This window comes from Erigeron canadensis, chromosome 3, assembly GCF_010389155.1.
Source record: "Erigeron canadensis isolate Cc75 chromosome 3, C_canadensis_v1, whole genome shotgun sequence".
NCBI lineage: Eukaryota > Viridiplantae > Streptophyta > Magnoliopsida > Asterales > Asteraceae > Erigeron > Erigeron canadensis.
Genome location: NC_057763.1, coordinates 27,608,861 through 27,622,317, shown reverse-complemented (window position 1 = coordinate 27,622,317; position 13,457 = coordinate 27,608,861). Strand labels below are relative to the sequence as shown.

At 34.8% G+C, this 13,457-nt stretch overlaps 2 protein-coding genes across 2 annotated transcripts; both read right to left on the bottom strand.

Moving 5' to 3' along the window:
* Positions 1-124: 124 nt before the first annotated feature.
* Positions 125-3,235, bottom strand: LOC122593231 (sulfate transporter 1.3-like). Its single transcript, XM_043765613.1, has 12 exons — positions 2,872-3,235; positions 2,744-2,792; positions 2,458-2,665; positions 2,163-2,337; positions 1,934-1,999; positions 1,743-1,856; positions 1,546-1,662; positions 1,317-1,443; positions 940-1,226; positions 583-773; positions 422-501; positions 125-342 (listed from the first exon to the last, which is right to left on the bottom strand). Exons 1-12 carry the CDS (start codon positions 3,208-3,210, stop codon positions 125-127), a joined length of 1,971 nt encoding a protein of 656 aa, XP_043621548.1. The 5' UTR covers positions 3,211-3,235.
* A 2,095-nt stretch (positions 3,236-5,330) lies between these two features.
* On the bottom strand, positions 5,331-13,188 carry LOC122592283 (sulfate transporter 1.3-like). The gene is made up of 14 exons (XM_043764472.1): positions 13,092-13,188; positions 9,341-9,699; positions 9,207-9,255; positions 8,911-9,118; positions 8,346-8,520; positions 8,191-8,256; positions 7,997-8,110; positions 7,803-7,919; positions 7,600-7,726; positions 7,035-7,321; positions 6,747-6,937; positions 6,131-6,210; positions 5,955-6,031; positions 5,331-5,857 (listed from the first exon to the last, which is right to left on the bottom strand). The coding sequence occupies exons 1-14, from the start codon at positions 13,096-13,098 to the stop codon at positions 5,717-5,719; spliced, it is 1,998 nt and encodes a 665-aa protein (XP_043620407.1). The 5' UTR covers positions 13,099-13,188; the 3' UTR covers positions 5,331-5,716.
* Positions 13,189-13,457: the final 269 nt, after the last annotated feature.

Genomic DNA, 13,457 nt, shown 5'->3' with positions numbered 1-13,457 from the left:
TATCTTACAGCTTACAGCATATACCCCCTATCCCAGATTCTATACATTTCATACTTATTCACAAATTATACATGTTATTTTTTATTCACAAGTTATACACGTAACAAGCTAAACGAAACATGTTTTATGCTTGTTCAAATTTGGGGGCGAACGTTAGAATTGCATCAGCAACGGTTAGGAAGATCTTATCTTCGCCAATATGATCTGCAAATTTAGATGCATGTAGCTTGTCGAGTACAGTTTGTCCTGGATTTGATAAAATTAGCTGAATATCTTTCTTTTGGAGACTACTGAGCAGTTCTTCCAAGGCATGAATGCCACTGGTATCAATATCAGTAACAGCTGCATCGTGAAAATGCAACATATTATGTTACTTTTACTACATATCCAATATGGACTATATTATAAGAGTGTCCCTTACGTGACATATCGACTATCAGATATTCCACTCTTGGTTCGTCTTTAAACTGTTCTTCCTCGTCTGTTAGCCACCTCAATATCCTACAGAAATGATAATCGAATTTATCCATGATCAAAGTGGAAAATATAGGAATCCTGGAAATCCGAAAAGAGTTTTTTTACCTCTCTTTGATGTAGTTGGAATTTGAGAAGTAGATAGCCGAATCCACTCTAATTATCAACACACCGGGGACCCTTTCTGCTCCTGGATACTGATCCACATTCCTGTAAACGCTCGTCCTCGGGATCTTCCCAAGCAGCGCAGTCCGAGGTCTTGTTACTTGTAGAAGAATTTTGCCTAAAGATATGGCAACCTATATATGCAAGCAACATTAGTTTTTCTATAATATAACAAACTTTGTCAATTCCTATTTCAAAATTTAGATCACCAAATCTTTAAATGCCCAAAGTTGGGGGTTTTTTTTGTGTGCAATTTAACCTTATACTGAAGAAAGATTTTAGGTGTATGATGTTATTTACCGCAACAAGAAGGCCTATCTCAACTGAGCCGAAAACCACACCAAAAAAGGCACCCATACATGCTATGAAATCAAACTTATCAACCTTCCATAACAGGACCATCGCGTCAATGTCAATGAGACCAAGGACAGCTGATATAACGATCGATCCTAATATAGCATTTGGGGTGTACTTAAACAAAGGAGTGATGAACAAGAGAGTTAGCATCACGATTATAGCCATCACGATATTGGACACCATGGTATGACATCCTGTCATGCAATTGAGGGCTGATCGAGAAAATGACCCTGCAAGGCGTACAAATGTATGTTTATCATGGGAGACCACGTATAACTGGGTTGGATAAAATGTCAAAATACCAACTCAATTAACTATACCTGTCGCGACATAACAGCTGGTTAACGAACCAACGATGTTCATGGAGCCTAGTGCTACCATTTCTTTGTTTCCATCTAGCTGATAGCCTTTCAATCCAGCAAATGTTCTCCCAATTGCTATAGCTTCCTGTTTTTTATACCAATATAAATATATATAACTTATGTATGTATGTATAGGACTGTAGGCGTATAGCTCAAAAGTATCAACATAAAAGCAACCAATATATACCATTAGTCCGAGTAAGCCCGCAACAGCCCCGATTTTGAGACCTTTGACAACATATGGCCCACTGAAGTATATTTCTTGTGCTGATGGAGAATTGATTCCTTTCTTGATATGATTTATCTGGAAATGTTCATTGAGCAGTTTCAGTAACCAAAATACGATACATGTTGCTCATGATCTAACAGACACATTAAACTTACAACTTGGACCCCGTCGCGTTCTGCATGAGTGATAAAAACAAAAAATGTCGCCAGAATGATGGAAAGTAATGGAGCTATTGCTGGAACCCAAAATAGCTTCTTGTTCTTCTTGCCCTGATCAAATCTGAAAAAGTGAGTATTTTTCAAAAATGTAATTTAGAGAATTCGAAGAAGGGGAAGAATGGTCTTACAATGTACTTTGCAACCAAAAGGAAGATTAAGAAGGAAACTCCTATCAGTATGGTTTGATAGTTCCACTAAAGAAACAAATTGAATTCGTTAGTACACAATTTTCTTACTTTTTATCTTACATTTTATAGAACAACAGAGGTTATATGTATATGGAATTCTGTTATGTCTACACAAGGTTAACAAGGCACGATATGTATTTTATTGAAATATTTAGTATCAGTGACTCACTCCATGATGCGCCGAGTGAATCACAGAACGCATGACAGAGATAACATCAGTCTTTTTTGTGAATTTTTTGATGCCAAGCAACGCTTTGAGTTGCTGAAACGAGATAGAAACAGCAGCTCCCGCCATGAACCCAACAATAGCGGCATGAGACAAAAAGTCGATTAGAAAGCCTAATCTGCAATCAAAATAAACACGAACGAAGTTATCATATAGGTTTGGGCCAAGTTTCCTCAAACTTGTTTATACCCATCTTGCCACATCTACCAAAGAAGTAAAGAGAGTACTTTATGCATACCTGAAAAACCCAAGTGCAGCTTGAGTGACTCCGGCAAAGAATGTTGCAGTGAACATAAGACGCATATATTCATGTTTTTGTTTCACTGGATCAAACTCACTTCGAACCATAGTTCCAAGCAAAAGAGATACCACTGCCACGGCTCCAATTGCAATATCTCTCGAGCTACCCATGAGAGCATATATAATAGGCGGGACAAAGCTCGAGTCTGCAAGCCAACTTATACTCGTTAATATCATGAGAACAAAAAAAAGCATTTGCATGATGCAATTGTAATGTCACTTACACAGTCCATACTGAGGTTCCAAATATGCTAGTTTCGCATAAGCAATATCCTGAAGAAAAAGAAAAAGTTCTCATTATTTACATATACCATTACTAATGTATAAAATTTGTTAATTTTCACTTATGTACCTGTGGAATACAAAGACTTGCAATGCTACATCCGGCCATGAAATCGCCTTTGAACTTATAAAAACTATACTCTTGACCCCATTTGAGTATGGGGAAAAGGGCTTGTAACCCAAGGACAAGTTTTTTCTTCCTGGGCTGGTTTTTGAAAGGCTTAAACGGGTCATCTGAAAAAAACGTTTCTTTGAGGCCAGTTTTTATTTCTTTTAATAAATCTTGCTTCGGGGGCTTCCCCACCTTGTGAACATATGGCATTCCATCGTCTTGGTGCTTTGAAGACGATATAGTACTCTTGGCATCTGCATCTTTCATCTCAATATCTGAAGCAATCCGCGCAGACATTGTCGTTGGATATACTATTGTTGTTACCTTTATAATCAAAGAACACTAGAGTAAAAAATTTGCATTGTTAGCATATATATGAATACATTGACTCGCATTTTTGTTACATATATACTATAATGTTTAATATACTCTTACCTGTGATTCTGTGAAGTATATTTCTTAAGCATGCAGGCTTGGGATGCATGGTCTAAGTGGTGAATAAGCTAATCCTACTTATAAGCTTGAAAAGTAAACCTAAAGACTAATAAAATAAAAAATAAATGAGATTAAAGGAATCCCCAAAGCACAAACAATGTTTTAATAGGATTGTTGACTTTTTGTTTTTAGACCTTGTTCACACATGATGTTCTTAGCAATTGTCATCTGCTTAATTGGTCTCCCTTTTCTTGGAAACTATTATTAGAAACATAGTATATTTTCACGTACATAAACTACTTCATATACTTATCACATAATAAAATGTACAAAATTATTAAAACAATCATTGAGTGTAGTGTATGAAACATTTTGTGGTTTACAAATCAACTTTCTAACTCTTTTTTATACATTTAGACCTTGTTCTTTAGTGTTGTAAACGAACTAAACATTCAATGAACAGTTCATAAACCATTCCCCAAGAAGTTCGTTCAAAAGATAGTCTATTAACACGTACATATACAAATATGAACACAACTTTTTTTTTGTTTATTCGTTCGTAGTGAAGTTAAACCAAACAAATATGTACAAAGTCCTGTTTGTGTTTGTTCAGTTCGTTTACAGGCCTACTTCCCACTTTATGGGTGTGTCAAATACCTAAATGGAAGGTAATTTGTTAGCTTAACTAGTTGGAAAATAATTGACACAAGTGAACAAGTCTTAACTACATATTTTGAGAGTACATGCCAATTATTATATGCATTATACGTAGCATCCATTAAATTTCATTTCTATTCATTAGTTAGGGTGTCAATATACTAGTCAGATGTTGACGATTTCAATTTGGAATAACATTCACTTGGCTTATCTCTTATTAAATCTCAAGAGACTAATCAAGGTCTTAAGGGCCATCATGTTTGTTTCCTTATATATGCTTTTCTTGACTTTCTGTCTACTGAAAGTTAATCAGCATTCAATCATCATTTACTGAAAGTTAACATTCAATCATCACCAAAGCATTTTTGGTAATCAAAAGTCTGGTTCAAATTATGCCTGTTTAACTTATGTTCTAAAAAAAAAGGTAAATGCCCAAGAACGCTACAACGCTGTCTGACGGTGAGACCCAACTAGATGCTTAAACATATGCGAGTATAATAAACATATGTAAAAGAACCACTCTGGCCTAGTGGTATGATGTTCCGCTGTCCTTCCTAGAGGTTTCAGGTTTAAACCTCGCTAGATAAAACATTTTGGAGGTGACCATAGAAAAGGTTCAGAATTGGTCGTGGGATACTCGAGTTAGGTTGTGTACAATAAGTCAAAGACTAGCTACTCGTCTTCTTGTATGCAGTACCCTGAATGTGTGATGTAAATGGTCATGGAAAACATAGAGTATATATCTATATGTTCGTATGTACGTATTAGACAAGAATCAATTTTAATTGTCAAGTATATAACTATAACATACATGAAAGATTACACCTTTTGGCCAAGAAAGATTGCATTTTGAAGAAAATGTGTGATGTAAATGGTGGCACCATTTCACAAAAAATTATGTATCTAGGTGAAAACTCACTCACTGACAAAAACAACCTTTTAATTTAGTGATTCTCTCTTTAGCTTAAACAAGCTTGCACTTTGCACTCCTCTAACTCGTAATAAAGCTCAACTCTGAATCTCATGTAAATCACATCCACCTTAGATTACCAATGACTATTAAAATTTCCAACATAAGCATATACCAACATCAAATGGCAAAAATCAAAAATCTATTGCAGAACTTTCTGATGCATTCAACTATATGACTAGCAAGATGTGTTTGAATAACGATGAGTTGCATTAACAGTTTCTTCGATTTTTCATGCTGAATTCAAAGAGTGTCGTATCAGGGGGGCACCAACCATGCCAGTATTTGGATTATCAATCGATGGCTCTTCCCGTTCATACATATAGTGGATTAATGGTTAAGCAAAAGGCAAACATCCAAAGAATATATGTAGTCTTTTATAGATATATTACAGTTAAGAATACAGTGAAGTTTTCTTGCCCTTTTAACCTATAACACAACTACGATCCCTTTACACATTAGTTGACAAATTAAAACATCACACACACAAATACACATTTACACATCCAGAAATAATTTAGACATAATATATGGTACGTCAAAAGAGGCTGATCAACTATAATTCTTGCAACTTCAAATGGATCTCGACAGCTTCTGTTCCCTTTCCAAGCTGTTTCTTTACGTCTCTTGCCCCGTTTCACAAATTGTAAACCTTCTTCAGTCTCACCAAAACAATTCATCGAACTGTGTATGTATAAAGCAGAAGATAAAAAAAAAAAAAGGGAAAAAGAAGCCATGTTTTTATGCTTGTTGCATCTTTGGAGCAAATGTTAGAACAGCATCAGCAACTGTCAAGAAGATCTTGTCTTCCCCGATATGATCTGCAAAATTGGATGCATGCAGCTTGTCTAGCACGGTTTGTCCTGGATTCGTTAAAATAAGCTGTGTTGCAAACAGGTCAGGATCAGTCATGGTTGAACAGGCAGTACTAATTGCCGATAAATAGTACACGAGATTTCTGCTAGTTATTATAAAGTACCTGAACATCTCTCTTTTGGAGACTACTATGTAGTTCTTCCAAGGCATGAATTCCACTGGTATCAATATCAGTAACGGCTGCATATTACAAAATATAAAAACGGAAGTAAATGATGCATGTTTTAGAACAAATGATTCATCATATAAAATTCAAATTACAATCTAACTGTCCCTTACGTGACATATCAACTATCAGATATTCGACTCTTGGTTGATCTTTAAACATTTCTTCCTCATTGGTTAGCCACCTTAAGATCCTATAATAAGAATCATAAATGATGTAAGTAGCATATATGGAATTGCAGCTCCTAAATGGGCAGCCAAGCAGTTTGGGTTGAGTCACGGGTCAAAATATGTAATCTTGCAACACAGGCAAACTGGTCAACATGACCCTGGAGGCCTGGACACATTCTTTTCCCTTCAGTCTTAGTATTACTTTTTAGTTTGACATATAACTAATGTATAATCTATATAAAGCTACATACTTTTTTGGAGAAGGGTGTGAGTATTTTTTGTAATATATACTTATGGCATAGCGGTAAAATGGCCCACCAATCACAATGTTCGGGTGCAAGTCCCATAAAGGACAAGAGTGTGCATATTTTTTGTTCTTAAGAAAAAGTGGTTCAAAATGATCGAATAACACTTTGAATGTCTCTTACCCGGTTACCTTGCCCAGCCCGTTCACTTATTGCAGTGAAAAGACGATACAACATGAACCATATTCAAGTATTTTCGTTGAAATTGCCACCCCTAATGAGATTACATAAAGCCGGAAAACAAATTCTCATACCTATCTTTGATATAGTTTGAATTGGAGAAATAGATAGCCGAATCAACTCTGATTATTAGAACACCAGGTACTCTAGTTGCAGCTGGATATTGCTCTACATTCCTGTAAACACTTGTCATTGGGATCTTCCCTAGTACTGCGGTCCGGGGTCTTGTTACTTGTAGAAGAATTTTGGCAAAAGATATAGCAACCTATAAAACAAATAAAAAACATCTAATCTTACTTCACCATTTCTTGTTTTGAATCAAAAGACAACCTTTAAAATTTGAAGTATATAAAGTTCTTTACCGCGATAAGAAGGCCTATCTCAACTGAAACAAAAATCACACCAAAAAAGGCTCCCATACAAGCTACAAAGTCGAATTTATCAATCTTCCATAGTAGGACTACCGCATCAAAGTCAATGAGACCTAGGACTGCCGATATAATGATCGAGGCTAATATAGCATTCGGGGTGTACTTGAACAATGGAGTGATGACAAGAAGAGTCAGCATCACAATTATAGACATTACAATATTGGACACTGCAGTATTACAACCTGCCATGTAATTTACTGCAGATCTAGAAAATGACCCTGCAAGAAAAAAATGATACTTTCATCACTGGAAATCCACCCAATTTATATGAATACGAGTTGATTCGGGTTTTATTTGATGAATAAAGGATCATCTAGGCCAACCAGGTCAAAATTTGCTGAACATTATACTTATCAAATTTTTACCATACTAGATAGTTTTATTTAATCTACATCAACTATTTAGAATAGATGAAAAAAAAGGGACTCAAACTGATGTTGACTCGTTACCCAACCCGCCGTTTGTCAACCTCTAATTGGATGTTAACTAATCATACCTGTGGCCACATAGCAACTAGTTAAAGAACCAACGATGTTCATGGAGCCTAGTGCTACCATTTCTTTATTTCCATCCAGCTGATAATCCTTCATTCCAGCAAAGGTTCTTCCGATTGCTACAGCTTCCTGTTGTTTATATCAATATAAATCATGCAGACCTTAATGTATTCCAATTACATGCATCATAAAGAAAAGTTAATACCGTCAGTGCAATTAACCCTGCAACAACTCCAATCTTGAAACCTTTTGCAAGGAAGGGCCCGCTGAAAAAGATTTTATTCGCTGACGATGGATTGAGTCCTTTTTCAATATGGCGAACCTGAAAAAAATTGTCAAGACTTTTTAGTATTGAAATACAGATACATGTTACAACAACAGCAGACGCATCAAACATACTATTTGGACACCATCTCGCTCTGCGTGAGTGATGAAAACACAGAATGTCGCAACGATAACTGAGATCAATGGAGCTATAGCTGGCACCCAAAACAACTTCTTGTTCCTTTTGCCCTGGTTACATTGGAAACGAAAGGTGAATATAAGACAAAAATAATTGTGTCAGAAAAGGAGAAGGGAAAGAATGGTCTTACAATGTATTTAGCAACCAAAAGGAATATCAAGAAAGAAATTCCTATCAGTAAGGTTTGATAGTTCCACTGAAAACAGTTTAAAAAATCATATCAGTATAACTGAAACAAATCTTAACCCACAGTTGAAGAGAGTTATGAGAGGCCAATAGACTAACCCCATGATGTGCTGAATTAAATACAGAACGCATGACAGAAACGATATCGGTCTTTTTTGTGAATTTCTTGATGCCAAACATCCCTTTGAGTTGCTGAAGTGCAATAGTCACAGCAGCTCCCCCCATGAACCCAACAATAGCAGCATGCGACAGAAAGTCAATCAGAAAACCCAATCTGTAACAGAAACAACCAAAAATATTTGGCCCAGAATGACACAATGTTTTAATCATTAAGCTTATATTGCAATGTGAATACTAGATGCGACACGTTTGACCTATTTATTTATAAATGATTTATTTGGGTTGTATTTAATATCTAAAATGTTACAAGGAAAGGGTTTGAAAGTGACTAGAGTGGCATATAATTGCTTACAGTCTCTTAGATCTCCACTCATAAAAGTCATAAACCATTGATATAATTTCTTAAATCATATCTTATACATCAATCACTGGTACCATCCAAGGAATAAGCAATAAAGATATGTTGGCAGGTCAAATACCTATTTTGACAAGTTACCCAACCATTCCGACCCACCCATTTTGACGAATCTAGTGAATCGCATACCTGAAAAACCCAAGTGAAGCTTGAGTGACTCCAGCAAAGAATGTTGCAGTGAAAGCAAGACGTTGATATTCATGTTTTTGTTTAACAGGATCCAACTCATCTTGGAGCATAGTTCCAAGCAAAAGAGAGACCACTGCCACCGGTCCAATGGCAATATCTCTTGAGCTACCCATGAACGCATAAATAAGAGGTGGAATGAAGCTAGAGTCTGCAGTGTATACATGACAAAAGGTTAGCTTAGAGCGGACCAAGTTTTTGACGGAACACTTTTAAATCAGTAGAATGCAGTAACTTACATAACCCATATTGTGGATCCAGGTTTGCTAGTTTCGCATATCCAATATCCTGAAAAAACATAACAAGAGTAACTACATACCATCTTTGACGTATAATTTTATGTCATTTTGAGTTCTACTAAAACTCTTGTTACCTGTGGAATACAAAGACTTGCAATGGTACATCCAGCAATGAGATCGCCTTTAAACTTGGAAAGACTATATTCTTGTCCCCAACTCAATATTGGGAATAGGGTCTGTAAGCCAAGAACAAGCTTTCTCTTCTTGGGCTGGTCCTTGAATGGTTTCAAGGGGTCGTCTGAAAGAAACGTTTCTTTGAGGGCGGTTTTAATCTCTTTTAACAAATCTTGCTTTGGAGGCTTCCCGACCTTGTGAACATAAGGCAGTTCATCAGATTGGGGGTGTGATGTTCCATTCTTTGTATCTGACTCATTCGTCTCAGCATATGCTGAAATACGCCCACTCATTGTGGCAGGGTTCTTGTTATAATTACCTTTACAATTAAACAAAAGTAGTATGACTTGTTATTAGCATATGATTACAAATACGTATTTGAGTTATATATATAACATTTCACGTATTATTCTTACCAGTATATGAAATGTATTTGGAAACGATATTGTCGAAATGGCCTGGGGTGGTCTAAGCAGTGTATTAGGTGATCCTACTTATAAGATATGAAAGTCAACCTCATAAGTAAATTAAAAATTTAGATTATACAATAATGAATCTAGATAACATATCGTCCAAATTCTTAAAACAGCAAATAGATAAGAACGTAATCCTGTTTAGACTCGAGAAAGCAACTGGTGAAGTTAATTAAGCAATAATTGCAGTATATTTATTACTAATCTACAGCCATGTCTGTCATAAATAATATTTTGAAAGCATATAGTTGACTTTTTTTTTTTTTATATACTTTTTGTAAACCTTGCAGTAAACGGAAGTTACACATAGCCATGTTGAGCATATGCACGTTACTAACATTTCTATCAATTAAAGTAGTTCCTTTTGATTCCTCATAGGTTTGCAAAGTTGATCAAAGAGTGATTCTATTTTTAGATACTCAATACTGTTTAAAAAGCTAGCTAACACTGCAGGCAAATGGAAGTAAGGAAAAAGGTTACCCAAACTGGCAATAGACAACAAAAGGGCTAAACTAGAGATGTTAATCAATGTAGAATGATTCTTAAAATTTATATTCACATTCATATAGTGATCAATTTACTGAAGGCGAAAAAAATGGATGCTACATTTAATTACTTGATTAAAAGGGTAAACAAGCAAGACCTACAAATCCGTTTAACCGTTTGTCATCACTTTGATATATATGGGTATGCAATTCTGAAGAGTTTTGTAGACTTTTGACTATTAGTCACACTTCTATGACTTACAGGGCGAGCAGTTGTGGGGTGACCACTGTGGGTTCTAGCTAGTCTTATGGTGCGCAAATTATATATATATATATATATATGTGATGGAAAGAAATTCAAATAAAAATTCATAATTCTATAAACATATTTGTGCAGTGTCTGCTATAGTAGCTTTCATGAGACAGATCAAGAATATGCAATTAAAGGGAAAATTAAGATGATTTATGTTTCAGAATAAATTTATTTGAACCTAAAAGATCTAAGTGTAGATGTTAGGAAGTTATGAAGCCAGTTAACTAGATTATATGAGTCTGATGCTAATAATAGACTAGAATATTTTGAAATTCCGAGGGCCAAAACTTACCCATAGTACTCTCAAATCCAATTCCATTTCCATGTCTTTTCTGGTTATAAGAAAATATAGGGGGCCAATCAAATAAGAACACCCTTAAAATAAGAACACGGTGAGAACATTTAAAAACTTCATTTTGATGCATTAAAAGTCCATAAACTAACATAGTGTATAACAAATTATCATTATTTAAGTGTTTAACAATACATTGATCCGTCAAAATCGAGAAAATCATGTTTTTTGTTTTGTGCATCCATCTTGGATGCATATTCATCAAAAAGGATGAATCCAACAAAAAACGTAATTTTGACGGATCAATGTTTTGTTAAACACTTAAATGATGATAATCAGTTATACACTATGTTAGTTTTATGGACTTTTAATGCATCAAAATGATATTTTTAAGTGTTCTTACCGTGTTCTTATACATAGGAAAAGGTTCATGTGAGAACCATTTGAATTGGAAGAACCATGAGAACTTTTTAATTATAACTTGGTGTTCATATGTGAATAGTGTATGTGAACAAATTCATGCACATATAAACATGTCAAGTTATAACTAATATTACCTATATTCATATATGAATGGTACTCAAATGAACCTTACTCTCTCTCTCTCTCTCTCTATATATATATATATATATGGAGACAATCAAATAAGAATAGCCTTTAAATAAGAACACGGTGAGAACACTTAAAAACTACACTTTGATGCATTAAAAGTCCATAAAACTAACATAGTGTATAATTATCATTATTTAACTACTTATCATTATTTAACGGTTTAACAACACATTGATATGTCAAAATCGAGAAAAATCATGTTTTTTGTTTTGTGCATCCATCTTGGATGCATATTCATCAAAATGATGCATCCAACAAAAAACGTGATTTTTTCAATTTTGACGGATCAATGTGTTGTTAAACACTTAAATAATGATAATTAGTTATGCACTATGGTAGTTTTATGCATCAAAATGATGTTTTTAAGTGTTCTCGCCGTTTTTATTTTAAGAATGTTCTTACCGGAGTGTTATATATATATATATATACATGGCCTTTTTCATAGGTAAATTAGGCACTTTGAAGGTCACACAAGATGTGTAGGTGAATCCAAACTTAGAAAATGATCTAATGTCTTTCAGTCGCATATAAAAGCATGAGTAGGACTACCAAAGTTTGGAACTCACGCAATTATATTGATCCAACGGGCCACAACTCTCAAATAAACACCGCAATACTGGCATATTTCCATGTTTTAAATCATGATTAGTAAGACATCAGATCATCTATCAACTGCCAAGAGTAATCCATCCGAAATCTACAACTATGTATCGTTGCTTCCTTTCATGAAAAACGTGACAACAACCGTGCATGTGGTTTAAAAATCTCACAAACACTCATGGAGATTAAGAAACTTAATTATAAGTTGTGCTTGCTAAGACATCGAATTATCCATCTATCAATACAGAGGTGAACCTTAACGACTTAACACATGGTGTCTAAGCACCCAATGCCGTCTTCCACGGGTTTTGGGTCCCAATGCCTCGACAGTTTATGAGGGAGTTAATATGTATACAGCCTTACCCCTACACAGTTGTACCCTTACCACAACGATGTAGAGAGACTGCTTTCAAGTTCTATCTAAGATTGAAAAAGACCTCCAACTTTGCAAGATATCAAGTACTAATTACTATGTATAACTTAAACTCACATTAATTAACAATAGTTCTAATGAATTTACAAACCCTAATAGTTAAAATTTTCAATAAAAGTAAACAAAAAAGAAGATTGTTGTGGCTTTCACGCTACAAAAAGCCAAATCATATATATTATGGGCTCCACCAGCATCAAACTTTATGAAACTTTGATGGGGTCAACGTGTGAATATAGTTTGTGAAGTCAGCAAATAATTAACCCTAACTTTCTTAATTAATTAATTAATTAATCACATCATGTGCTTATAACATGTCATTAAGAAAACCTTAAATATTAATTCAATCAACATCAAACACAGTGCGTGAAATATTTATATGTAAACACGACTTATGAATAGAACGAATTCTAAGGATAATGTTACAAAATTACACACAAAGCTATATATATATATATATATATATAACGAAAACAAGAGGCATTATTTAATATGTTAAAAATTACCTTTCATGGTTGTGGAAGGGCAAAGCTGCAATGTTGCTGGGGTGGCATAATGAAGACATTATATATATATCGAGAGAGTCAGAGAGATATATACTAGTGTACAATTTATTAATTATATATGTTTGTGTGTGTGTGTGTGTGTGAAGGAAGTTTGAAACGAAATAGCGTCCAGGTTCGATGAACATTGACTTAATTAGATGAAACCTCCACCTATAATGACGGTAAGAAGAAAGAGAGAATGAAATGTTATGTGTTGTTGTGACAGCAAGCAAGCTATAGGATGGTGTATCATCATCTTGTACTCGTAATTCCAAATATAGTTTATATCGACATATTGTTCTTCATCGAGTCAATTTTGAAATCGTT